Source organism: Phasianus colchicus, chromosome 3, assembly GCF_987193195.1.
Source record: "Phasianus colchicus chromosome 3, bPhaCol1.hap1.1, whole genome shotgun sequence".
Classification (NCBI taxonomy): domain Eukaryota; kingdom Metazoa; phylum Chordata; class Aves; order Galliformes; family Phasianidae; genus Phasianus; species Phasianus colchicus.
The window spans coordinates 12,618,877-12,646,480 of record NC_143438.1 but is presented as its reverse complement, the minus strand read 5'-3'; the positions used below and the strand labels follow the sequence as shown (position 1 = coordinate 12,646,480).

General features: G+C 39.5%; 1 protein-coding gene and 1 non-coding gene across 4 annotated transcripts in view; both read left to right on the top strand.

Annotated features, from left to right (window-relative positions):
- The window catches only part of FARS2 (phenylalanyl-tRNA synthetase 2, mitochondrial), a 243,254-nt gene that overhangs the window by 153,481 nt on the left and 62,169 nt on the right, over nt 1–27,604 (top strand). For all 3 annotated transcript variants that reach the window (XM_031589316.2, XM_031589315.2, XM_090136983.1), the window contains one exon: nt 11,182–11,333. In XM_031589316.2, the coding sequence (XP_031445176.1) occupies nt 11,182–11,333 (152 nt within the window). The remainder of the gene's footprint in view (nt 1–11,181; nt 11,334–27,604) is intronic.
- TRNAP-CGG (transfer RNA proline (anticodon CGG)) lies at nt 3,908–3,979 on the top strand. Its single transcript has one exon. It is a non-coding gene; the product is annotated as a tRNA-Pro (tRNA).

Genomic DNA, 27,604 nt, shown 5'->3' with positions numbered 1-27,604 from the left:
AATCTGAAATAACAGTAGAATTTGGATCGGTTATGTGAAGTTATGACAACCAGCTGCTGTTGGTTTCAGCAGGAATCCACAGGCATTAAGTGCTTTCAATCTTACTGTCGACAGAAGTATGTAGGTAATAAGGAGGGTAATCCACGTGCTCTTGCCAATGTTTTTCTAATATAGGTTTAATTACAGTGCAATGAATAGAATTCTTTCTAGGAGAATAGCACAGGAACTATCTTCACTTCAGTCTTTGGCCCTGACCTGAGAAGTAAATCAATTTCCCTACTCAATAGTTCTATTTTCCCTGCTGTTTACAGTTGTCATACAGTTACTGTGTACCTCCAGCCTCAGAATGTTTTCTCTGACAGTGTCCTAGAACAGAAGGCTCTTCAGGACTGGGGCAGTGGTTTTGTGCTCTGTCTAGCTAATGGAATGCTGTCAGCCCTTGATAATTATCACAAAAACTGCCTGCAGCAAAGTTAAATATACCTTTGCGACTGTACATTATCATTTAATGAAAGAGAAGCTCCTGTTTTAATGTGTACCTAAGCACTTGTACTGCGTAAGCGTGAGGCTTTGGAGATTCAGAGGTCTTTACTGGTAATCATACACTACCAATGTACGTTCAAAATATATATGTATATCTTGGTATCAGTAAGAAACTATGCGCTGTAACTCTTCTTCCCACTTTTGTATAAAAAGTTGGGTTTTGTCAAAGGTGACAAACTTTATAGCTGTTCTAACATTTGTGCAAACGTTCTGCATGAAGGATGCATTCTGTAAAGGGCTTTTGGTACAGTGGTCTCTAAAATCATGCTTAAACCCCTACAGCCATTGTCTGCATCATGATTAGCCATTGCAACTGAACCGTAGAGCCTCACTAGGAATTTAGGGCTGGGGAGAGTATATCTGGGTGCATGTGTGTGTATGCATGAACAAGAGCACCATTTAGAAGTACACAGTGTTAATAAAAACCCTGATTTTCAGCTACTACTTCTCTGATCAGCATGTGAATTAGGCTACAGAGAATAGCCAAACAACACAAGGCATGGTTGGAAAAGGCTATTGTTTTTATCATGCTTGTCCTGAACTGCATTCATCTGCGTGAGCCATAGTAGTGACTACCTGGAACAGAAAGTGAAAAATAAGTAATGCTTTGGTGTGCATTTGCTGCAGAGGATTAGTCTTGCTTTTGCAGTTTTTCAAAAAATTAAATAATGAAGAGAAATGACCTCTGTTGGGGATTGCTTGCATCCACATGTGGATGCATTAAATGCATTTTGCATAACTATTCCCATACATAACCCCTTGTCCTACATCAGGAGTAATGAACCCATTTTCTGATTCTTGTAAAACGAAGAAGAGTGTTACAAAATAGCCTTCTGCACATAGAAGTTTGGATGTGCTCTTGACTTGACACAGTAAGTGTTCTTTGTGTTTTGTAATTGCATATTTAAATGCTCTGCATAGCTCTTGTCTTGGTCTGGTACCATCTTTGTAGCTTTCTGTTTGGAAGGACTCAGGGTTCGCCTGAAAAAAAATAATAATAATAATGCTTTTCTCTCTCTTTGGAGTATTGGGCAAGAAAGTAGAGCCTTTCATTTCAGTTTCTCTCTAGTTTACCTGCTATTCTTTACAGTTGGATATTGTTTTAAGCTTTCTGCACTACCCTTGTGTTTTATTGCTGGTTTTGTACTTTGGGGGAATTTTGTGGGGAAACGTATGAGGCATCAGCATGACTTCTGGAAGTCTCTGCTTTTTAGGAGGAAGAGAAAAAAATTACAGCTTGTTAGGCAGGACAAAGAGACCTCACAGAGGTGTTGCATGTGCCTCTGAGATTTGGGCTATGTGTTTATTTTGGTTGCAAGCCATATTCAGTTATTCTGGAGACTCTACCATTTAAACAATAACTTTCCAGAGCTGGGAATTTAATGAGAAGAAAAGAAAATATAATCAGTGGCGTGTTATATGAGATTTCTCATCTAAGCTGTAATAAAACGTTGTGTCCAATTTGTTTCTATTGTTACGCTGTGTAGTTGGAAGAAATACATCTTCGTATTACTGCAGTCTCTTTCTAAATACTTGTATTTTTTATTTAGATAGAAATCTTTTATATGAACCGTTGATGTGTGCTGTATTTTACCCCACTGTGCTATTTATCTAAGCACTGTTATTAAGCATTCTGATGAAAAACCATACAAACCAAACCAACAGATAGGAGGAAACCTGACTTCTGAGCATGGGAAACACTGAATGCCAGCTGCAGCCAATGCCTTTTGCAGGAGTCACAGGTGCACAGCACAGCCAAAGAACACATTTTTAGTATCTGCTGAGAAGCTGAGTTTCTGCAGACTTACACCACTTTATTGTGTGTTCCTTGCAGGCATGGTAGATAGTTCTTATAAAAGTACAAGATTGGGACATGAAATCTTCATTCATTGTCAACTTGTTTTCTATGGTCTGTGTCTTCTCTCCCCTTTTTATACCTGCTACAAAAAAAAAAAAAAAAAAAAAAAAAAAAGAAAGCCTGACAGAGTGATCCTTCCTCTGTGGTTGGGGATTTGGGTGGAAGGGGCAGACTGAACACAGAAAGAGAGATAGGACAGTTGTAGGTGTCAATTATGAGACCTTCATTAATGCTGGCCCAGCAGCTGTCACCGGGTTCTGTTCATAAGAGTTTATTTTCAGGTCTGTGGAAAGAAATACATCTCCATCCAATTTTCTTGACAGAGACAAGGACCACAGAGTTAATACTGTTTACCATTTTGAGAATTCCAAATCTACTGAATTCCTTCCCTACAACACAATCTTGCTCATTTTTTGTAAAGAACACCATAACGTGGGTTGTCCCACCTGCTCCTCTTTGTGTCAGAACAATTCTCTGATAGCAACTGCTAGATGAAAAAGAGATTCCATAAAAAGTTTTAATTTGCTTTTGATTGCCTTGCAGTGAGGTACGTGTGTTTGAAATGGGAGAAGTTTAGCACCATGAAGCTAGTTTGCTCAGTGGGCCATCGACTGGGAACCAATAGCCTGAGGGAAGAAGCATGAGCAGACTATCTTTGCACAGTAGACCTAGAGCTGCTGCTGTAGGAACGTGTAAGACTAATCTCTTCTTTGCCCTGCTGTTTTCAGATGGGGTTGTAAGAAGTTGCGAAGATGCGAGAGTGAGTAGTAGAGAGACATTGAGACATTCCCTTGTGGTGCTTTTGCTTGTGAATCTTACCTCTTCTATGGGAATGAGAAAATATTTCTGACCACTCAAGCACAGAGGAGATCGTCTATCATCAGTACTGAGGAATCATCTGTATTTATCTTTTTGGAGTTTTTCATAATCAGATTGCAAGTGGCAAGGAATATCCACATACCCAAGTGCATGGATATCTTGAAATATCTTTGCACTGTGTGCGCTGTAAGACTGTGATAACCCTGCTTGTCATAGGGTGAGGTCAATTCTATTTTTTATGTCCTTCCTGCTCTTCTTCAGTTCCTCACTATCATATAAAAATAACATATTCTATGACAGTAGAGGTAGTTCTTTTGTACTTGGATAACATCACAAAAGACATGCATTTTTTCTCAGTTTTTTGACTGCAAGGTCTACTTAAAGTATATATTTGCACTCAGAGAATCATATTACAGTTTTAAACTTGAAGCCTTGCCCGTGACAAAATTAAATAAGCTTGACTTTAAAATGAAATGCTTGCAGCATAAAACAATGTTGTGTTTAAGAAAGCGCTGTCCCTCTCCAGTGGCACTCAGCAGTAATTCTGGATGGACTTGCTTAACTTAAAAGCTTTCCAGGTATTCATTTTGCTACAGCACCACTGCTCATCCTAGTTGTTGGAGGAGGTGTAGCAGCAGTGTCAGGGCGCTGGGAGTAAAAGATGGGCGGGGCGACCTGTAGTACATCGGCTCGTTGGTCTAGGGGTATGATTCTCGCTTCGGGTGCGAGAGGTCCCGGGTTCAAATCCCGGACGAGCCCTTCTTTGGCACAGTGACTAGAGAAACTTGCCTTTTTAAAGCAGGATTTTAGAAAGGAAGACCAGAGCCTGGGAAGGTCATGGAACTGATCTTCCGGAAAACATGTTGAGGCATATGAGGAGTGAGCAGGTGATCTGAGACAGCCAGCACAGCCTCACGGCCTTCTATGATGGAGTGATGGCATCGGTGGACTAAGGGTTAGAGTCTGATGTCATCTGTCTGAACAGCTGCAAGGCCTTTGTCATGGTCCCTCACCACATCCTTATCCCTAAGTCAGAGATGGATTCCTCCCTGATTGAAGTGCTATGGCACTTTCCTACTTTTTTTTTTTTTTTCCCCACAAGATTTCTCCTTTATTTCTGTAATTCTGTCACTTTTTCCCCCAGGAATGAGAGAAGTAAGGACAGAGTGTTTCACCATGGTGAGGCAGCACAGTTGTTTGTAACCCAGTGCTGTTTTATGATGGAGGCTGCTGCTGACAAACAAGTGAGCCCTTCTTCCAGACACATGATTTTTTTCCCAAGGTACTGATCTCTAGAGCAGAGTGTGACATCCATCCCCCTTTCTTTGCTTCCATGAAGGAATGTGAACTGCAGCAGCCAGAGTGTAGAACTGGGATACTGTTTGATTGATTTGAGCTGTGGCTGTGGATTGGCAAGTCTAGTCAGCTGCAGTACTGTAAGGCAAATGCTCCCTGTGGCTTTCACTTGGACTCTCTTCTGAAAGAAAAGAGCAGGGTCTGAACTGGGGCTCCTAAACACATCTTAGAAATTAAACTTTTCAGTCAGCTACCACCAATTAAAACCTTTGGGAACGAGAAGGAACCAAGCTGGTTAGAAAGTGAACAGAAAGGAAAACGGGGACAGCTGTGGGAATGTTGGGAAAATCCTTCCTCTTTCCCCCTGCTCCAGAGTCTCTAGAAAACCTGACTGTGTGCTAGTGTTGCCATGCCAGAGATGACTGTAATCTGTATACACATGGTTCTGTTTAGTAGCTCAACTTCTTTATGCTGTCCTTAATAATTGCTTTAAAATGAAAAGTAACTAATGTAAGAAAATAAAGGATATTTGGTTTAGAAATGTTACAGTTAGCAGAATGCTATGAAAGAAGCAATTTCCTTGAAGACAGAAGACCTGATAGCCTGTATCTAACCATCTGGCTCAAGCATACTGTCTGCTGTGCTGGCAAACAGCAGAGCAAGTGTGGAAACAGTGTAATCCTTCTTTAATTTCACTGATCCAGTTTACAGTGATGAGAGAATTGCTGAATCAAAAATTCAGTTGGATCACTATTTAATAGTTACTAGAGGACCTGTCCACCATTAATTTTAGTCCCTTTTGGGTTTTCCCCTTACTCTCCTAACAGGTGCTTAGTTTCCGCAGGGTGGGAAAAGTGCACCCTTTTGTTCACTTAAAAGCTGATGCCTTCTTTGCATTCTCTTCTTTCTGTCTTGCTTCTGTGAGAAGTAAAAGCAATCAGCTTCAACACTGAATAAATTCATGGTGGGAACTTACTTGGGGCAGTTGAAGCACCCACATGATCTTAAAATCAAGGACATAGCATTCTCATCCATTTGCGAAGAAAGCCACTTCCACTCAGAAAATGGTCCCTGCATACAAGCAGAGTGCCTGAAATCAAGACAAGAGGTGATTTTCCACTGGACACTAAAAGTTCCCATATCTTCATGTGAGCTTGCAGAGACAAACAGTCTGGGGAGCAGACTACTGTCCGAAGAGGACAGATCCTACTGTGCAGTCACTGCCCCTGTGCACTGAGAAGCATCACTTTTCTGCAGCTCCCCACAGGAAGTCAAAGCAGTGCATCACTTCTAAACCCATCCATTCACACTGCTTTTAAAAATTCAATCCCACAGCATATCTGCTTATCAGCATTTGTAAAAGCTCTCTGTTGAAACTTCTCTGTTTTCTCCTTTGGATGTGTGTGTGTGTGAGCTCCGGTATATACATGAATATATGCATATGTGTGTAGGTGTACACATGTATGAATATACAGAACTTACTATACATAGCTAAGGAAAAAAATTAATTTGGTGAAGGAAAAGGGAGAATGCTTATCCTATGGGAACACCGTGACTGCAAATTTTAAGCCATGACAGCCAAGAAATTCAAAATTATGTTTCCTGCAGCAACTCTAATTTGTCTACGCTGGTAATAAATACAGAAGTGTAAATCTATGAGCTTACACACTAATACAGAAAACTTCATTATGTGAGGGGGCTAAGTTGCAGCTGTAAATTTGCAACTTCAAATTTCATGCCTGCTGCGTGTTTAGATTTCCTGCGATAACCTGGAACGTTGATTCAGCCTGGAATACATTAAGAAAGGTTTAGTTATTACAAGAATGTAGCTTTCATTTCAATGAGAATATTACATTGCATTAAAATTCTCTATAGATTATGTTCTTACTCCTCCACAACATGGGCAATGCAGGGCTGTTAAAGCTTGGCAGCTTCAATGCTAAGTCTCGTATTTTTTTTGGCTCAACTGGTGATGGCTGGCTTTTTAATAGCTTGGCTGTTGTGGAGTTGCTAACCTGGTTTTTGGTACATGTCATTATTAACCTTGCATTTGTGTCACAGATGTCAAAACGCAGCTTTTTCCTCTGTCGTGTTTGTAGTTTCCTTGTTGTGTCACCCCAACTGCACCTAAGTGAACAAACACATCACAAAGCTTCTCAGCTTGTTGCACCCATGATTCTTGTATCTGGGAGAACACCATTCCTCCTAATGCCAAATATCTGTGGAAATTCCTGAGGGCCTTCCCATTTTTCAGGGCCCTGGGCTGAAGGTGTTCTGTGGCCTTGTGCTGGTTGGTTTACATGCAGTGATCATGCACTGTCTCCAGGCTTTTCCTCAAGAGATGAGGGCTATGGCCTTGGTATACTCTCTCCTGCTGTGAAGTACCTGGACTCAGACCACATGGTTGCCTGATGGATGAGCAGAGACAACTCTGCTGGTGATCACACAGTTTCTTTTGCCCTGTAGTGCTCTGATGTGGCAGTGTGCAGGGCTCAAGTATTTCCAGCTGTCCACCAATGCCTCAAGCATTCATGCAGTATATATTAACACAAACCCCTGGTAAATACAATTTTCAGCTAGCTACAGCAGACTGTGAACTGCAGTGCTGGAGGAACAAGCGCGTGTTTTTGTCAGCTGCTGCAGGGGTGGTGATTTGTGGCATAAAGCTAGAGCAGACAGCTGGGGATGAGGGACACAGTAAACCAGTGTAGCTGTTTGCAGTGGCAAACTTGAGTAGAAAGGACGTAGTCTTGAAGGGATGATGATGCACTGCTCAGGTACTGCTGGGCATGGGTGAGTAGGCTGCTAGAGCAGACAGCAACTCCATGGCCCAGCTACTCCATTTTATACTGAAGTTAGCATCTTGAGAGGGAAAACCTTGCAGTTTTACTAAGTACTTGGCTTATTTATTAGCCAGAGAGGGATGTGTGGCTAATAACTCTCATTGAGAGTGAATCACCATAAGCTCCCATTTCACAGAGTAATAGGATCACGGAGTTGTAGGGATTGGAAGGAACCTCTGGAGATCATCAAGCCCAACCCCTGCTAAAGCACATTCCCTACAGTAAGTTACACAGTGAAATGTCTAGACAGATCTTGAATACCTCCAGAGAAGGAGAGTCCACAACCTTTCTGGGCAGCCTGTTCCAGTGGTCTGCCACTCTCGACAGTGAAATTCTTCCTTGTGTTCCAGTAGAAACTAGAACTTCCTGTGTTCCAGTTTCTGCCTGCCACCCCTTGTTCTATCGCTGTATGCCACTAAAAGAGTCCACTCCCACCCATTTGGCTCCCTCTCTTTAGATATTTGTAAACAGTGATGAGTTCCCCACTCAGCATTCTCTTTCCAGGCTGAGCACCCCAGGTCTCTCATACAGGCGATGCTCCAGGCCCCTCATCATCTTTGTTGCCCTCCGCTAGACTCTTTTTAGGAGATCCCCGTCTCTTTTGAACTTGAGATCCCTGAACATTTCCGTGTTTAAAAAACTCAGCAGCCTCATTCAGTGCTCCTGAATGCTGTCACCTAGAGAGACTGAAAAATGCTCTGTCATTATTTACAACCTTCCCGACAGTGTGGCCTCGCTGGAGACTTACAGACAGTGTAATCACTGGGAGAGCACTCTTGTCTTCTGAGGCTGTCAAAAAACGTATTAGATAGTGCACTGCAATATTTGAAGTGGAAAGTAAGCTCAGCACTAAAATAGCACAGTGGTGACAAAACAGTGATGGGACAAAAGTAATGGCACTGTGCATCAGCAGTGCTGTCCACTAGGGCTGACTGGCACCTAGCAGCAGCTTCATGCAAGTGGGATCAGTTCTGCTTTCTGAACCTTTTTTGGGTCACTTGGTAATCTTTTAAAACATAGACAGAAAAAGAACCAACAAAACCACCCAAGGGGGTGTCCTACCCACAGTAGATGTTTGCTGTGATGTCTCAGTACAAACATAGTAACTTCATCTTCACCCACCAGCTGGAAATGCTTATCCTCTGCTTTTCACATTTTAAGGGTGGCTAATAAACAATTATGTAGCTCTACAACAAACAGATCAATACATCTGAGATCTAGGAGTTTTATCGTTATACTGACTTTAGTGTTGATACAAAACTTGCTGCAGTGATATTGACTGTAGCCAGGTGGTGAAAGTATAATATAGGATTATTGTCTTGTCTTTTACCATAAAAGAGATTTTTGTATTAGAAGGCTCTGATAATGTATTAGTATCTAATAATATAAAAGTTGCACTTACTGCTTTAAGCATTCATTCTTCCAGCCTATGTAATGCCCCCAGCACGTGCACAAGCATGCATTTGTGCACACACAAAGTTAAAGTTCTGTCTCAAAGTTAGTAACTCAGTGGATTAACTCAATCAAACAGTTTTCCTACAGATTTAATTATCTAGAAGGTGGGCCAGATCCTGCAGATTATTACATCTCTCAGTAACTTTGCTCATATTGAATTTGATTACACTGTTAGTCTAATCAGACTTCAGGTAACTTTACCAGATTTGGCCACACTGGATCCCTGTGAACGCCACATTTTGAGTAGAACTAAGAGTGCTGTTTTCAAGTATCTGGCATAAGCCTGCTGCTTTTGAAATTGATTCCTACCACTCGCTCACTGTGAGTTGGTGATACTCTGTTCTTCTTGAGTTTTAGGGTATTACTGACTGACTTGAACATTTAATTATTTTTCTCTAGCGTCTTTGAATCTGTGGGAATGAAAGAAATCACCGACCACAATGGAGTGAGTGGTCAGTCATGCTTAGGCCTGTGAGCCACAGTTTCTGTTTCAATAACTTAATGCTGGCAAGCTGGGAGTTTTCAGTCCCTACAAGCTCTGAAATGTGCTCGGCAGGTTGCTGAAATACAGCAGTGGTAAATGTTGTGGTAGACTGGGATGAGATCAGAACATAGGTATCTGCAGGATCATGACTTCATTTACATTGAGACACACAGCAGGTCATTGACTGAGAAGCTTCTTCAGCATTTATAGCTTTGACTTTGATGTAGCAGAAGAGATGTTTACATTTAATTAGCTTCTGGTATTTCATCGAGAGCTCTTGTATGATGGCTTTATAGAGGGAGTTCTTTTTTTTATTTATTTGATGTACAGGAAATGAATTCATTTGACAACTTAATTCCTTTAATAAGTTGAATAATCATTTGTGATTCACAACTTAATTCACGGGAGGGGCTATTAATTTAAAAATTGCGCTATATTCTTTATCATACATGTGTTGACTGGCTTACACAGTACAGAACAGGATTTGTGTAGATCAGCATGCTGTAAGTTTGCCTTTTTAAGAGATTTATTGCTTCAGTAGGTATTAGGATTTCACTGTTCTGTCATAAAACATTCCCAGGTATGGAACACATTTTTGAGTGGACCAAAGTATACACTTTTATGACTCAGCTGTCATAAACGTATAAACAAAATAAGAAAAGCTATTTTCATCTCTTGCAGACCCCCAAAAGTTTTGCAAAACAAGTTCATTCAAATTTAGTGCATTAATGAAAGGCAGAACTAAGGTACTTCGTGACCCTGAGGGCAGGAAAGAAGAGCATTACCATTTGCTTTTTCCTTAAAGGAGAAAACAACTCAGCAAAGGCAAATCTGAAATACGCTGACTTCAAGAAAGTTGCATCAAAACTGAGAATTGTCTTGTTTTCTTAACCTTCCTACTTGTACAAATAAATAGTTACATTGCTTTAACCACAAGATGAGGCCTTTCTGTCTAGATTAAAGATGCTATGGTTTCGCCATTATGTTTAATAGACTGTTGTGGTATTTGTGGAATTAATAGTTATGCTACTAGCAGTACTTTTTTTTTGCTATAGATATTTGGTTGTATATAAAACCCACTGGGAAATGAACTGATACTTCTTTTTAAGCCAAAATATGTTTCTGATTGTAACCTTTTGATGAGCAGGCACCTGTTTATAAGACTTTTTTTTAGCATGAAATTGGACAAATGATAACCATAAGCTATTTAACAATTGTATAAAATATGTAGAAATTTTACACATGAAAATTTGTGAAAAACCTGAAAAGTGCTTTTAAAAAGTGCAATTTTACCAAAAAGTAAACATGTTGAACTCCTCTTTTTAAGCAGCTCTGATCTGGAAGTGTGTTCAGGATCAAAACAAGATTTTTATTTCATTTCTTCCTTTTAAAATCTCAGCCAAAACATCTAGGAAAAAAAACCAAAAAAACAAAAAAACCCAAAACCACAAACTTGATCCTTGCTCACAGCTTGCAGAAATAATGCTTTTCCTATCTGCAAATCTGCATTTTTACTTGAGTGCCCTTGTAAGTTAACTGTGTTTTTAAAAAAATGAAGTTGAGAGGGAGGACCGAAGATGTCATCTTTGTTGTCTGCCTGCGAAAGGTTGGCCAGTAATGAGGGTGATTAAACAGGATAGGAAATGGCAGCTAGAAGTCATCTTCCTCTGAATGAATCAAAGTGGTTATGAGATCTCTAGAAGACATTTCCTAGTACAAAATCTCGCATCTCAGTTGTTTATGTGAACACTGTGCTCTTCAAAAAATATTTCAGAAGGCTTTCAAAATGTACGCTGTGTGTATTATATCAGATCAAAACAGAGTTGCAGGGATTCCTGCCGAGGCCAACCACTTAAAAAAGTGTGTTTTTGTAATTTTTCTAGCCACTCAGCAGATACCCACCTTTGATCAATGACATCTCCTTTTGGCTGCCTACTGAGACATATTCTAAGAATGATTTCTATGACTTGGCTCGAAGTGTTGGTGGAGACCTGATAGAAAAAGTTGTCCTACTGGATGAATATACCCATCCAAAGTAAGTAAAACTTTTAACATATTTTTCCTGTTGTCGGAATAGGAATATTTTAATTCTCTACAACAAGAAGTTCTTGATTCTTACAGCATCTATGCATTTTGTTTTTTACTTCCAAAACATTTTTACAATTTCAGCAATAAATGCTTTTGTTTATAAACACTGTCTTTGAATTTCACTTCTGCATTCTTACTGTGCTTATGGTATTCAGACTGCAATCGCAGCGTGTTATACCTGAGTATACAACAGTAGTGAACAGTAGTGAGCCCTCCTCACTACGTCTGCCAATGCACTGCACTCTGATCTGTAATATGTCTGATATCCCAGTCATGTTTTTTGCATAATGGCTAGTGTTTGTCTCCCTGTTCTCTTCCTTTCCTGTTCTAGTACAGATGCACTAGTCGACCTTTACTATAAATATTAGGGATAATAATGATTTGTTGCAGAAAACTATTGTTGGTGTTCAATGGGCAGAAAAAATGCATTTTATTCCTTATTCTGATGCTTATTTTTGCTGTTGAACAGTCTCTCAGGCTTGAAAATACCTTCTTGTTTATCTAACAGTACTGGAACAACTGTTCTGGGTGTGCAGGGTGTTTGTCCAACAGAAGTATCAGTTGTGTCAAAAATTGACAAATATCAGTTATTTCATATGCACTGTTTTTCAATTTGTTCTTTCAAAAATCCAAAAGTAGATATACTTCTGGCTACTCAATTGGGTTTTAAAATAATATCTCCTCTTTGAGAGTTGGTTAGGTTTTTTTTTGTTTGGTTGGTTGTGGGTTTTGTTTTTTTGTTGTTTTTTTGTTTGTTTTTTTTTTTGGCTCTAGAAAGGCAGGTAGCAAATCTAACTAGAACACTGCTTGAAGATGATGCAAAATGGTTTGTGTTGTGCTCCCAACACTTTAGAATATTACTTCCTACATTCAGGAATTGGACCTATTCTTATGAATTTGATACATTGACAGTTCTGATACAGTAGAATTAACAACAAAATGATCTGTAGAATTTGGGATATTGGACCCATTTTTGATACTTATCCTTTCTGCTTGCTTGTGCTGAGTATTTATTGTATGTACAACACCTCTGTTCCACGTTCAGTCTACACTCTTTCTGGTGATACCCAATGTGATGACCTTTGTTGTTACATCTTCTCTTGGGGGAAAAGCTTGCTTGTAGCATGAGCACCTCTGCCAAGGATAAAGATTTGGTAGAATCTTATTCTCTGTGGCCTCTCATAGAGACAGTGTTATTCTGTGCTTACTCCTGCAGCTGGGTTCAGGAATCTGCTTATACAAGGAAAGTCTCAGTGGCAAAGTTGCATCAGTCACGACTCAGTTCATGGGTTGTGCTCCTCTTCTTTTATTAGAACAGTATCTTCCATTTTAGTAGAGTGGTGAACTGGGAACAGGATTCAGTGCTCTGAATTTCCTGTGTATGTGTTCTCTTTTCTGATATACTTTGACATATACCTGAATATATGCCAGGGAGGACAGTTCTTCAATGCAAGATCTTTTATTCCTCTGCAAGGAGTGTCTCTCTGCTTCCCTCTGTGATTTATGCAAATGGGTGGGGAAGGATGACTCCTCACTGAGAATTTTCACACAAATTTAGGACTTTCCTAGAATTGCCCCTAGGGCAATTAAACCCTTACTCAGCAGATGTCCAAATATGCATTGATACGATGGAGTGGAAACATTTATCATCTTCAGGTCTGAAGAATTTGAGCAGGTGTCACTAAGGGGTTGTTGGTAAGTGATGCAGCCCCTTCAATTTATTCAAATGCAGTAACAGTAAAAAAAAAAATCTTTTAAAATACTCCATTATAAAAGCAACAACTACAGCAGTCTAAGGAGATTATCTACCTCATTAAAAAGAAAAAAAAAAAAAAAAAAAAAAGTAGATAAATAGTACCTTAGCCATAATGGTTATACCCTTTTTTCTTAGAACAGGGTGTGTGCAAATATGAAACTTTTGCAATTGATGACATTGTAATGACAGCATTTTGTCTGCTTTCCAAAGCCTTTGGAAGACTGACTCTTTGAAAAGAAGTGTGTTCTACTTAGTCTTAATTCCAAGATAATTGCCTTGTTACAGGAACTGTACAGTGGCTTCTTTAATTTGGTTTTGCAGAAAAGCCTCTGGGCAGAGAAATTAACATAAAAGAGATACTCAGTGTTGCTATGGATCTGAATGTTATGGATCTAGATGCATGTAATCATGATCTTGAATTTGTAGTGATTCTGGTGTGGAGGATGGGAGAAAAGTGCATAAGATAGAGAAGCCAGCAGTGCTACTGTCTTGAATGTTAGTTACTTATAAGCAGCACGGTATGTTCATGTATATAATTAATCATTACTGGAATTTAAAATTCAGACTTTACATCCTTTAAATATACCAGTTTTGTGCAAATAGAAGCAAAGGGGAGATGAATTAGGACATCTAGTAGTCTTATTTTCCTTCTTAAACTACCTTTCTTAGTTATAGGGCCATAAAGAAAATGCTATACAAATAAAACTAATTTAGAACATAGAAAAATGTCTTTTACTTAAGATCCTTCATAGAGGCTGTTTCTGTGATACTCTCTAGTTCTCTACAGACTTTTCTGTGGTTCAGAAACCTAAAAAGGGAAGAAAGTATGAGACAAGTAATTATTTAAACAAGGAATACACGACCAGGAAAAAGATATATAAATATATACATTTCTTGATTATCCACCTTTGTAAGGTGATGACGTTAAGCTATCTTCCAGGAAAGCACAGGCAATTAAAAATCCAGCAGGAAGTATTCCCCCTGATGAAAGGCACAAATATAGGAGAAAGCCAAGTTGCTGTGGTAGGTTAATAAAGAAATGTTCCAGCCTAAGTGCCTCTTAGATAAACTTAACTAAACAAGACACGGCATTAAGGCAAACTGAGTAATGTGAGATATGTGAGTAAGGTTTTCCAGAAAATAACCTTTTGGTTCAGTTCAGACTGCAGATATTTTTGGTTTTGTTTTCCTTGACAGCTGAAACTAATTGTGATAGATGACAGCCTGGTAGGGCTAGATTAATTGTGAAATGTTACAAGCAGAAATTTATTTCACTTTGAGGTGGAAAAACAAGTTTTCCCTATTAGAAAGTAAAATACTAGCATTAGGTAGGAGATGTAGACATTTCTGTGTGTACCTCTTGAGTTTTGTTGTTCCTCTGTATTCCGTGTTGATCAGTGCAACAAGTAGACAAAGCAAAGTAATCCAAGGTCTCTGTTCCAAGCAGAGAACTGAGTTTATATAACTGAATGGAGGTAGGTAACATTTATATAAAGCCATTCTGTAAACTAAGATAACTGTGGGGATGCTCAGCAAGAGTCCTGTGATTCACAGAACTCTTCAGTTATATCTCAGCTATTCCGACGAAATATGTTCCTTTTGATTCAAAAGTTTTGAACTAAAAGGAGATCGTGGACCTTTCAGGTGTCTGCAATCCCTTATGCCCTACCCAAATGTGTTCATGAGGTATCAAAAAAGAGGAGACGACCCTATGGATCCCAGCAGCTAAACAATCTTTGGGATTCCAGGGAACTGGTCAGGGGATCTACTGACCTTCCATCAGTGTGGGAAATCTGGGAATACAGGTTACTTGAGTAGGAGAGGAGCAGCACCTGTGAGATGTGGCTCATGCATACAGAACATGAATCTGAGAAAGGGAGTGAGTTGTACATGAGACTGGTCAGGTCTCATGGATACCAGGATATGTTGTTCATACCTTCTCATTTCTCCTTGCATAAAAGACCATCATGGAGCAGCATGACCCAATGTGTTTGAGAAAGTAAGATCTACTGTCACCTGAATTTTAAGGTATTCGTGGAATCAATACCATATGAGGCTGAGACTACAGTTGATGTAACTTCACTCAGTGTGAATAATGCGCAATATGGCTGCATCACACCTAATATCCAGGCATATGGAGAATAAATTAATGGATATGAAGAGCAAGTTGTGGCTTTGCTGAAATGCCCAGGAAATTGAGTGAAATTATGGCAGGAACAGTATTGGAGTATCTGCATGACAAGCTGAATCAAGAAGAAATGTCCCATAGCAGTCTGCAAAATATTTTCCAGTGTTCACGTTGCAAATTTAAGATCTCCTTTACTTGAAACAATAGCTGCGAACATTTAGATTTTCGTGTATTTGATCAGTGAAACATTATTGTCTGTGCATGTTTTGTAAAATCAGCTCACTTTGATTTGCTTTGAGTTGTCAGTTCCTGAGTGCTGTGGGAGCTGTGTGTGACCAGCCACCGGAAGGTAACGGCACTGTTTCTGCTACCTGGCTGAATTTGTTTCTTTCAAATCCTCAGAGATCTTCCAGAACCTTTAGGCATTACTGTGCAAATACAGAATGAATAAGGTTTTGCTACTGACATTTTTCACTTCGGAACATTCTGGTGAACAAACATTTGCAAAAACAAAGAGAATACTTTGGTCTATTATTGATACTAAAAGGAGAAAAATCAGTCATTTTTTTCCCTTATTTTCACTTACTTTTTTGCAGTGGCAGATCTTCTACTTACCACTAATTTCTAATCAATATGAATATCCTTCAGAAGTTAAGTCAGAAAATAGTCCCCTTCACAGTGGTCAAGACTTTCAGAAAGGAAACAGTCTTCACAGAGAAATAGAAGACTGGCTGGATGGTAATCAAAGGATAGAAGAGTCTCTGCCTCTTGTAAGCAAAACAGCCTGGCAATAAGAGAATTCCAGCACGAGCACCGTATTGTAGTTCTGAGACATGAAATTAAGCATTGTGGTCACACACACATGAAATTGCAGGAGTAGAAAAGAATAAAGACAGTAAAGGGAGTTACATCAGGCTGGTAACCAGTCACTGGTGAGGTACCCCAGGGCTCCATTTTAAGATCAGTTCTCTAAAGTGTTTTTATAAATGATCTGGATACAGGACTTGAATTCACATTAAGAGAGTTTGTGGATGACAGTAAATTGGGAAGGGCTGTTGAATCCCTGTAGGGCACAGAAGCCTTGCAAAGAGATCTTGACAAATGAGAGAGCTGGGCAATTGCCAGCCACTTGAGGTTTAGCAAGAGTAGGTGCCAGATTCTGCACCTGGGATGGGGCAGCCCTGGCTGTGTGTTCAGACCAGGGGATGAGCAGCTGGAGAGCAGTCCTGCAAATGTTTTCTTCAGCTTAGCATGCTGCATCTCTTTCTCTTCGGTACCTTGCATAATCTTGTCAAGTGTGACAGGCTCACATCCCTGTTCTGAAAAAGTGTTTTTTGAGTTCTGCAGAGAGAGGTGGATTTCCTACCAGTCTGGGATGTGATTCTTTAAAATTTCATTCTAACGTGTCTTTTTCTGTAGAAAGAGAAGGAAAGGAAGGAAGGGTATGCCTCCACAGTTTTCTTTGTAAGGGAGATCTGGGGGTTGGCTGAAAAAAAGTATACAAAACTGTAATCAAGAAATGCAGTGTGTCCTCACTGGTACTGGAGAGGTAAATTTTTAATCAGAACAACTAAAAATACACAGAAAAAGCAGTGTGGGAGACAGTAAGAGGTGGGTGGAATTGATTTGCTGCATTTTGATGGCTTCGTTGTTAAAAATATAAGTGGAGAATAGGTAAGAAAACATTAATTCCTGCTTTTGAGTGAGTTATTTGCACACTTCTGCAGTGAGATCTGCACGTTTGTAACAGTCTGTTAAATGAAGTAAGGGGAAGTGTGTTGACTGCTGGAATGCTATTAGGTAGGTGCACTGTGGCCTCACATTTAGAAACTTTATGAGGAGTCTGGCAACCCGTTCTTTCCCAAATAATATAAAGAACAGATCTGACAGGGAAAAGTCAGATCCTGCTGAGTGTTCTGTCAAAGCATAGAATCATAGAACATAGTAGTAACATTATTTTCCTTTTTATCACTGGATTTCTTGCACCTTCCCTTATCAAAATACACATGAAATCAAATACTTTTAGATCTGCTTAATTTCATAGAATCACAGAATGGGAAGGAACCTTGCCTAGTTCCAACCCCCTGCTGTAGGCAGAGCCACCCACCAGCTCAGGCTGCCCAGGGCCCCATCCAACCTTGCTTTGAGCCTCCAGGGATGGGGGACCACAACTTCTCTCATCCACACCTCTCTATCCCTGTAAGCCACCCCTCTTTTGTTGCAGCCCAGGATACTGCTGGCTTTCTGGGCTCCAAGTGCACACTGCTGGCTCATGTCCAGATTTTTTGTCCAGCAGAGCTCCCATGTTCTTCTCCGGAGTTTTCTCCCAGTGTGTACTCTTATCTGGGATTGTCCCAAAGCAAGTTTAAAATCTTGCACTTGGCCTTGTTAAATCTATTAGGTTCTTGTGGGCCCATTTCTTGAAGACTCTTTTCTATCATGGTTTTGTCTTTCTTCTGGAGCAGATGAATTAGGCAGAATAATTCTAAAGTGCGGCTTGCTGCTAGTATTACACAAATTAAAACAATCACTTTAGTCCCAGAACGCCTCGTTGTTGTGGGCACTTTACAATTTGCTCTGGGATTAAAGATTACTTTTAACTGCTGAACTGACAAAGTCCCAGCAGCAGCTTCTGTACAAAAAAAACACAAAAGCTGCTTTTTGAAATAGCTGTCAGAGGACTGGTTTGCTGTTAATGAACTGCATTCTCCAGTTCTGGAATTTTTTCATTTGATGAAATGAGTGGAAGTCATGAAGTCAATTTATGGGAGACTCTGTTTCTGGTCATGGATTGACTTCTTACCTTTTCTTCAGCTGTCACAGGAAGGAGATCACGAACATATTGTGGCTAATTAAAGCCTCCCTACATTAGTGCCCCTCAGTCCCTCTTCTTTTTTTTTTTTTTTTTTTTTTGTCACTACCAGGAAAAGTGTCACCTGTGAAGGAGAACTTTGATAGTAATTTCTTTTGCCTTACGACAAAAGAAACTTAGAAAACATGCCTGTGATGGAGGCTGCATGCTTTTGAGAGCATTTCAATCCTGGTCTGTGTGTCAGGCATTTCCCTGTGCCCCAAGCCAACCTGATAGATAGCCAGTGGTGTTTGTTTGATTTGCATTCAGAAGCGATCCCAGCCACATTCAGAGTGGCTCCAACCACTTCCTTCTTGTCCCTGTTTTTAGTTCTTCAAAAACAGCTGTATAGAAACAGCAGTTCCACACTCATAGCAGCTCCTGCTTAGGGGTGACCAGGGACTTTCTGGCCAAATTTCTTCAGAGTGAACACTGATCTGCCCTGACAGAGTTACTTTTTGAAGACAAATGAGTTCTGGTCATGTCCTGCCAGAGCCCAGACAATCTGCCCCCTAACTGATGGGGTGGTGAGGTTTTCATCCTACTTTCCTGGATGTTTAAAGGAGCTCAGACTCCTGCTCATGTCTTTAAATACAAGGTTTCTGGGCTGTGCTGGTTGCTACATGGCTCTGGGGTGTAGTGCACTTCTCTCATTATAGCAGCCTCGATGCCTTGCTGCCCCCTGCCAGGACTCAGGTTTTCCAGATATCCTGTGTAGTAGTGGGAGCAATCACTGAGCACAGGCCAGCCATCTGCTTGGTTTTGTTTTTGAGAAATGTGAACTAAAAAGATTTTAATGTTTTAGACATTCTGAATTTCAACCATTCCTGTTCCTTCTCTTTATAGTATGTCCTAGGTGAGGTCAGAGATAGGATACACTGTTACAGCACAAGCCAGAATGTATTGTTTGATATGGAAGTATACTTTTTCAGTGCTGTGTTTAATGTGTGTACATGTGTAGACTTGGAATCTGTCTGCATATTTTTATTAAGCATCCTCTTCAAAGGTTTTTAAATGCTTGGCCTAGAGCTTTTGAATTCCACTGTGGATTCAGATGCCTAATTTCCTCAGGTTGCTTCAGAAGTCCCGAAAATAACTGTTCCCTGCCTAAATCTGGAATTGTAATAATGAGCTATCAGAGCAGTGAGAAAGGGACAGAGTCTGTCCTTTAGAAACAGCATGTCCTTGAACTGTTCATCATCTGCTTATTGTGGGCGCATCTCTTGTTTTATCTGTCAGAAAGATGGACTTCAAAAATGCCAGTAAATGCCTTATCTTTTGTTTTACCTAGAAGGAAAAAGTAAATAAAATCTTGCTTTATGCGGTAAAGTGGGAGTTATTTGAGTAAGGGCTTTTTCCACCACTTGTGACTGCCCATTCAGACCTTCCAGTGTTTGTCTGAAAAAAAAAGAATAATCAACCAGTCACAAAAGAAAGAATGTACCTTTCCTCCTTTTCTCAGTGCTCAGACCAGCACCATACAAATAGCCATTAATGGCTCACTATTGAAGTCTGAGGTTTCCTTCAGACCACTACATTCAAATCAATTGTAGGGCAGACAGTGTTTGCTGTGCAGTCCTGCCTCTTTAGAGACTTCACTGAGAAAATTGCCTTCACTAACTGAAAATAATTTACTATTAATGAGCTTTAGTGGGAGTCCCATTATTCTTCTTTGGTAGGATGCTGGTGGCTAGCATGCAGACTTGTGGGAGGACTGGTATTCAAGAAAGGAGAAAGATGAGGTAACCACAGGTTTCCATTACAGCAGGGGGAACACAGTCCTGAAGTGTGATGTATCACCAGTGATATTCCGTAAGAAATGTAATCACCCTTCATGGGTAATGAGAAGAGAGGAAAACTTAAGTACATGAGCCACACGGAAGACAAATGTCAACTCCCTTATGCATTCAGGCAGATACAGAGGATAGCTTTGCTATAGAAAAGGGATAGCTGGAGTCACAATGAATCTTTCTAAGAGGCTGCTCAGTGGAAGAGCTTAACCTTTTTTCATCATGTCAACCTGGAGTCAGCCGTTCAGCACCAGGTCTCAGATGCTGCTCAGAAATCTGTGCCACAGTTCCCAAAGCACTTCACAGGAGGCATCACAGAGTTAGCACAGTGATTTATTGACAGCAGTGGGCCGGTGAAAAATGGCTAAACGAGTCAGCTGCCAGAGGATGCAGAGAGGTTAGGAATAGGCTTGTGGGTACTTGTAAGTTCAGAGAACACTTAGTGATTCACTGTCCTTGTAGACAAAGAGGTTAAGACTACTAGTGTGCAAAACTGTTTTTAGGGTGCATAATTGTGAGCATATTAGAGCTTGAGAAGCATTACAATGGCTCTGAATACATCAGAGATAGAGTGAAAGCTTTTGTAATCACATTTGTTTGATGTTAAATATGGCATTCTCTGAGGAGCTTGAAATCAGTTTAATCTCACAGTGCCTTTTGAAACTGCTCTACTCAGCAGCATGAGTGGAAGAAGAATTTGGTGTTATGAGACAGACCTTTTTTCACCTAGTGCTTTGACCACTTCTTTGTATCACTCATGGAAAGAATTTCCTCCACATTATCCATTGCTCTGTTTCCATCTGCCTGTGCTTAGGTGTTCTTCACTCTGTTCTGCTCTCTGCCTTGACAGTAGGATGCAATATCCCCCTGCTTTTGTTGAGCTCTACCCTATCCATTTTCCCCGATTAACATCTTAGTTGGTCATCCCTCCTCAACAGACTGGGAAGTTAAAGAGAGTGAGTCTTGTTAAAGCCACCAGCAGTGGTTGCCTGTCCTGCACGTTGGAGTTGCTAGATGAGAATGTGGGTGGGGGAAGGCGAGGTGTTTTGGCAAGGTCTCCAATTTGTGCGTGAAACTAGTTTTACTTCAGAAAATAGACATAACCTTCCGATAGGTTTTGCACCATTTCTCCTTAGTCAGTTTTTAAATGATGTTTAGTATGAAAATGTTATAAGTTTGTTTATTGTAGCATGCCAGCAGTGTGAAGAATGCTTTTGTAGCTAAGCCTGAGTTTTTTCTCAAGTTCTCTTGAATTCTTCATGAAAATCTGTTTGGGAAAGTAGAACTAGTCCCATGGGCTTACGTCTTGCAAGAATCATTTGAGTCACAGGAGGTTGTCAAAGTACTGAGATAGACAGCCATCAAGCATTTCTCAGGCTTATGAAGGACACCGTTGTCCTCTGCGTGTTGAGAATTGCACACGTGGTGCCTGTTGGAAATACGGATGTTTGTTTTCATCTCCTGGATGGACCACCATAGAACTGTGGAAAGGCTGATAACAGGATGGCCAGATCTGTAATTGTTAGGGTATATTCAGCAAACATATATTTTGTAATGCAGCCATAATGAGAGACGAGAGGAAAAGTATTTTTAAGCCCCTTTTCAATATGCAGTATTGCCCTGGAGAGGAGAGATAGATATAGCAATAAATGCTGCTGTTTATATTTTATGGATCCAGAACACATTTTTGTGGGGAAAAAAAAAAAACAGATGACATGTTATAGCTAGAAAAGATTTCTTAAAGTTGAGTCAAAGTATTAAACAGCTCACAGGTAGTTGTCTTCTTGCTGGAAAATGTTAGCATTTAAGCTGAAGAAACGAGATTTTCTTTAATTTCAGAACGAATAAATGTCATCATTCCTGGAGTAGATCACAATGTCTTCACATTGTTCAGTATTGTAACCTACCAGCTAACTTTAAATAGTTGAAGAAAATTGTTGCCAAGTTCCATTAAGAGCTGATCATCCACTTATCTGGGTAAAATGAACATAAATTCATGTCGCTGTGGGCTCTGTAAGTTGCATATTGATGGAGATGCACCTGGGCTGCAGAATGTACATCTTGATGGTGGCTGCTGGTGCTCTAAATACCACCAGAATCCAGGTTTCTGTCCTTCTCTCAAATGCTGTCTGGTAACATTAACTCTAACACCACGCAAATGATCTATTATTTATCAGGCATCAGACAGAAATGCAAGGGAAAGGTAGCTTTTAAAAAAAATTCTGAGGATGAATAAAAGATTTGTTTAGTATTTTTGTGTCCGTTAGTACATGTGCAGGACGGATAGATGAGTAGTAAGGAAATGAGTGACTGTTCATACCTTGTAGCATTTCAATGCTTTGTTTTCATACTTTGTGAACAAACACCACAAGGGAGATAGATGAAGGCTGATTTAATGGCACTCTCTGTCTTTTTTCATAATTATATATGGTCTCATGGTTCTCATCAGAGATACTGGCTTTCTCATCTTGCAGACTGGCAAACCAGGAGCCAAAAAAAGGTGTGCTGTGTCTGAAGTCACACTGGGGTGGCACACAGGAAATTCATCAGTTTGGGTCATAATGCTGCTGTCAGTTGTGTTGAATAGATGGGATGTATACTGAGGAAGTGAAAATCAACGAGGATGTCACAGCGTATTCGAGTTGTTCTTGAATTAAATTAATGGCTAGACTCAATTTATCAAAGCCAACTGTGAGCTGTATCACTTAGGCAGACATTTTTCTCAGTGTTTCCTAATGCAGATGTTTGTGGATTTGGTTTTATAAAATGAGTCCTCACTTTTCAGAGCTTTTTAGTGTTAGTAGTTCCCACTGTGTGCTCCAAACCTTTCAAAATGATGCCCTTGCTATCATTCATAGAATGACAGCATAGCAAGCCAGAAATTTTTTGCAAATGTATGGGACACTTTGAAAAATCAACTTACAGAGTTTGTGTTTTGTAAGTTGTTTTAGATCGTAATACTAATTCTCCTCATGAAAGTGTTTTAGGAGTTAGGTACGTAAGTATTTCAGTGCACAGCTTTTGGAGGAAGATGATGCTCTGAATCACAGAGAAAAAAGGCATTGAACAGAAAGTAATTTCATTTGAAAAAAAAAGTAAAGAGAGGTTTAAATGAGAGATGTTTAAAAAATGAAGGTGATGAAACAAACCAGTGGGATCAACTTCCTCCGTTCTATTAGTCCAAGAGGAAATATTTTAAAAGCTACCTGGAATGTGCAGCATGATGTGAAATGTCTGCAGTACTGGGTGTCTTTCAGACAAATAAACCTCTGTGGTTACACAGAAATTGCAAAGGCTGTCAATTCTCATGCTTTAAAACATAAGTGACATCTGCTTCGGGTCGTGATGAAATCCCAGTATGCATTATGAACCTGCAGTATTTATAAAAGTCACTGTTGTATTTCATAGAGCTCTGAAACATCTGTTAGTAGACAATTCTATCAGCAGGATACTGGATTAAATGGTGTCTTCACAATACCTGAGTATGGCAATATCTATTTCCTGTTTAAGTGTGCACAATATCTGCACATTTTTAAACTTTGCTTTTTAAACAGCAGTTTCCTCTCTAAACCTCAGTAGATCCTTCTGGGCTCTTACAGTCCATTTTCTGAATATGAATTACAGCTGTGAAGGTGAATGTTAACCTAGTAGATCATTGTAATAGCCATTTGGGGCCACAAAGTTGACATGTGTTTATGCAATTCTAAAGTGGTAGATACTTAACATTACAAATTTAAGGTCTTTTATGATTACCAGTTCTTTGTGCTGACTTTCAGGTAAATCCAGTTTCAGCTCAGTGGAGAACATTTTTGGTTGGACTCAGTGATCTTTAAGGCCTTTTCCAACCTGAGTGATTCTATGATTCTGTGATTTTAGGGATAAGTTACTAATCTGATTTGGTACAAGTAGATTAGCTATTTCACTGTTGCATAATTATCTAACTCTTATAAATATATGGAGTTTTCCGTCTCCTGTCTTTGAAATATGCCTGGAACCTGGGTTTATTTGCTGTTTAATCTTCCCTCTAATACACAAGGTCAATTCAGTTATATACAATGTTCTCTCTCTGGAGAAAAGAACATTCTGTGTACTAGATGCAGAAATATCAACCTCGGCAAATAACTGAATGGAAAATCAATACAAAACATCAGAACAGTATCTATTTTAAAGTTTTTTTCTGGGTAATTAGTATTTCTTTCCTCACTCAATTTTTTTTTCTATGTTCCGTTTCAATGTCTATTCTCTTTCTGTTATTTTTCTCATTTGCAGTCATTCTAGCAGCTCACAGAGTACAGGATGCATGATGGTTGATTTCTAGCTGAAGCAAAGAAGTTCATATGTGGAAGAAGTAGAAGCAAACAGGTTCTCCTGTTAGTAGTGATATTCTACTTGTAAAGATCCAAAAGTTCAAATGACCTTATCCACATAAGCTAGCTGAAGACTCAAAATGATTCAGAACATCGCTGTGCTTCTTTCAAGACTTTTCAAGATTTTGAACTTGCAGTTGTGTTTCTGAGTTTGACAGTGTGCTCACAGGGTGAAATTTCTTGACTTAAAAAACACAGTTCTGCCACAATTGAATTTTACATGGAGCACTGGCTCTGGCCAGTGAAAGGCCAGGAAAGGTCATGAAAGGAAAGGTGAAAAATGTAGAAAAGGAAAAAGCACCATAATTAAAAAAGGCTGATATCTTCATACATGGCTACCAGCATTTCTGGAAGACTGAATTAAGAGGCTGTAAAGGGCCATAATTCTCAGAAGTTAACATTTAGCACTTCTACAAATAAGATGTTTCATATTTCTGAAACTTAGACCAAAAAGGAATTCACTAAACACTTTATTTTTTTAATCTTCTCTGAAAGATTTTAAGAAGTGCATAAGAGAAATAGGTGCAACCACAACGCCTGCATGCTATTTTGCTATTGTAGTTAGATTTTCAAATGTATTCAGAATGCCAACACTTTCCATGAAGGGGAGGTGCCTACCCAGGTATTCCCTGTTTCGTGCATCATTTCCCCCTCTGATGGAGGGCCTAGCAGCTGGTGAGCAGTCTCATCAAGCAGGTTGGACACCAAAAATGTGCTTTTTCTCAAAGGATATAAATCTTGGTCCTTAAAGCAAGAGTTCTGCTATGGATTTTGGTGTGACAGTGCTTTACTCCAGAAACCTGAAAGTTGCTGTGTCTGGAGATTGTAGCAGCTTCAAATTAACATGTGTTTGTTTCTGATTCCCCTTTCATTTAATGATAATTTTTGGCAGGGATCCTCTTTCTAAAATAAAAATAGATCTGCTTTGACTTGCAAATTCAAACTAATTGGACTAACTTTTTAGTCCTGCTATGGAGAATTTCTACTGTTTGCTTGTCCTTATTGTAATTACGAATAAAAAGAAGCATCGTCAACAAAAGATTATGTAAGCACCTATTCTGTGACAACTGAGTAGCCAAAGCGATGGAAAGTTTGATTGGATCAGAGCTAAAATTCATGATTGCTTAGGATATCAGGTGAAGGAAATGCTGTTTAATGGTTCTGAAGAACACTTGTTTGTTGATGTGTTTGCATAGCAGACTGCCAACGGAGTGGAGCAGCACCTTAGAGAGATGCTACCATCATGACTGATTGCAGTTTTAACTGAAAAACTGTGTCCTCAACTCAAAGCTTACGTGTACTTTATTAATTTCATTAGCAAACTTCCTTGATAATCAGGTCAGGCATATACTTAAGTAATGGCTTTCAAAGCTCAACAGTAAAGAGAAAAATATCATGTAGATAGGGAATAAGCTCTTTTAAAGTAAATGAAAAAGTCTTATGTAAATCATCATCTGTGCTACATCTCTGTTCCAATATATTGATTTGTCCCAACACCTTCCACCAGTTACAGATTGTGGTGCTGAAACACATGATTACTACAATAAGTAAACTTGAAAATAAAATATGCTGTCAGCAAGACACTTATAAGCGATTAGTGAGAAAGTTTATAATTTCGCTCTAGCACTTAACTGCATTTTCTTCACAAGGATGTTTGGCACAAGGTGAGCTTACTGAGTGTCATCCCAAAAAGTTGTTTTGAAAATGCAGTGTGAAATTGTCAGTAATTGATTTTTTTCCTACTTATAAGAAAGGAGCGATTCTCACATTGTAGGAAGTCACAATATTAGTTGTTGAAGAAAGCTGTTCTTCTTTGAGTCTCACTGAAACTCCCTGCTGCTTTTAGCAAAGCTGGAAGGGTGACAAATACAAAATAGGACATCAACCCACTGGAGTCAGTAGAAACCATCCCATTGACTTCAGTGGTATTAGGTTTGGGTCCTGTGTGTTTCCTTTGCTCATTAAAATCCAATCAGTGTTCAGATAACACAGAGTCATTTCTTTTCCAGGAACTTGGCCCTTATTGCCAGTGAATTCGGTTCTCCACTGAGAAATACGATCGCTGCTGTTAGAAATACATTTGTTATTCAGGAGGGACATCATGATATTTGTTCAGTAGGGTAAAGTGGTAGCTAATAAAGAGATTTGCATTACAGTTGCATTCAAAAGTCCTTCTGGTATTCTGGCATTTTGGAACTTCAGAAGGCAAGTAAACGTTGTACTAATACACGTGCACCCACATTTTTACTCACTGTGAAAACTGATCATCTCTTACTGAAAAATCAGCCATTGCCAACTTTAAGGGCAAATAAAAATGCAGATTCACTATCACATTTTCTCCTTTTGAAGCACCAGACCAGCCAACAATGGAACATGAAAGAACAAATAAGTTTATATCTAAAAATGTGTTTTGTTTAGCTGTGTTTGCAGATATGATGCTGTCAAGTCTTGCATGCATGCAGCTGGGACAGAAAGGAGGTAATAAATAGCCACTGCTTTAACTTTGTGAAGATCAGCTTTCAGTTCCTATGCAATCATGCCAAGTTTGTCTGGCTGAGAAGGAGATTACTTCACGTGTTGTTTGGTTTATTGTCTACCTTTCACAAGCATTTCTGTGTGCTGTCAGGGCTGTCAACATTTCCATTACTGAAAGGTATCGGTACCCTCTTTACAAATAATCCTATTACTTTTAGGAGACTGTCTTCAAAATGAATATATGTGCTTATGTAATGTCATGAAGGCGTGATCAAGGTGTACTGTACTTGTACGTGTTGTTATCTACAGTCTGTTTCTGGATCTCCAAAAAATAACAAGATTATAATTCTACATGAAGTTAAAGTTGTAAGGATAGAATGAAAAATAAACTCTCAGAAGATCAAAAGGTGTGGACTAGTTTGCTTAAGCATTAGGAACTAGAACTGAAATTACAAAGAGTCTGTCTTAACCACAGAAGTTTGACATTTCCAATCCAGGATACCTGATAAGAGCACAAACATTCCTTGAAGGGATGCGCAGCGTGTCCTTCCAGATCTAAAATCTGACATTCACCCATTGTGTGTTTTCATGAGATAGTTCTCATAGTGTAACAGGCCTAGAAACAAGTCCTGAAGTAACCCCATGAAGGTCTCATCTAGTTGTGTTATCTTGTCAACATTAGCAAGTCTAGGATGCTACAGAGGAATATGTATTTCCTACGCTTTCAAGAAATGATCTTCCATTACAGAGTGTCTTCTTAATCCTCATTTGTTAATCACTGCTTTTAGTTGAACCGTGGGAATGATTTATGTACCTACACACTTGTGTCTTAATCTCGTTGTTTATTGGCA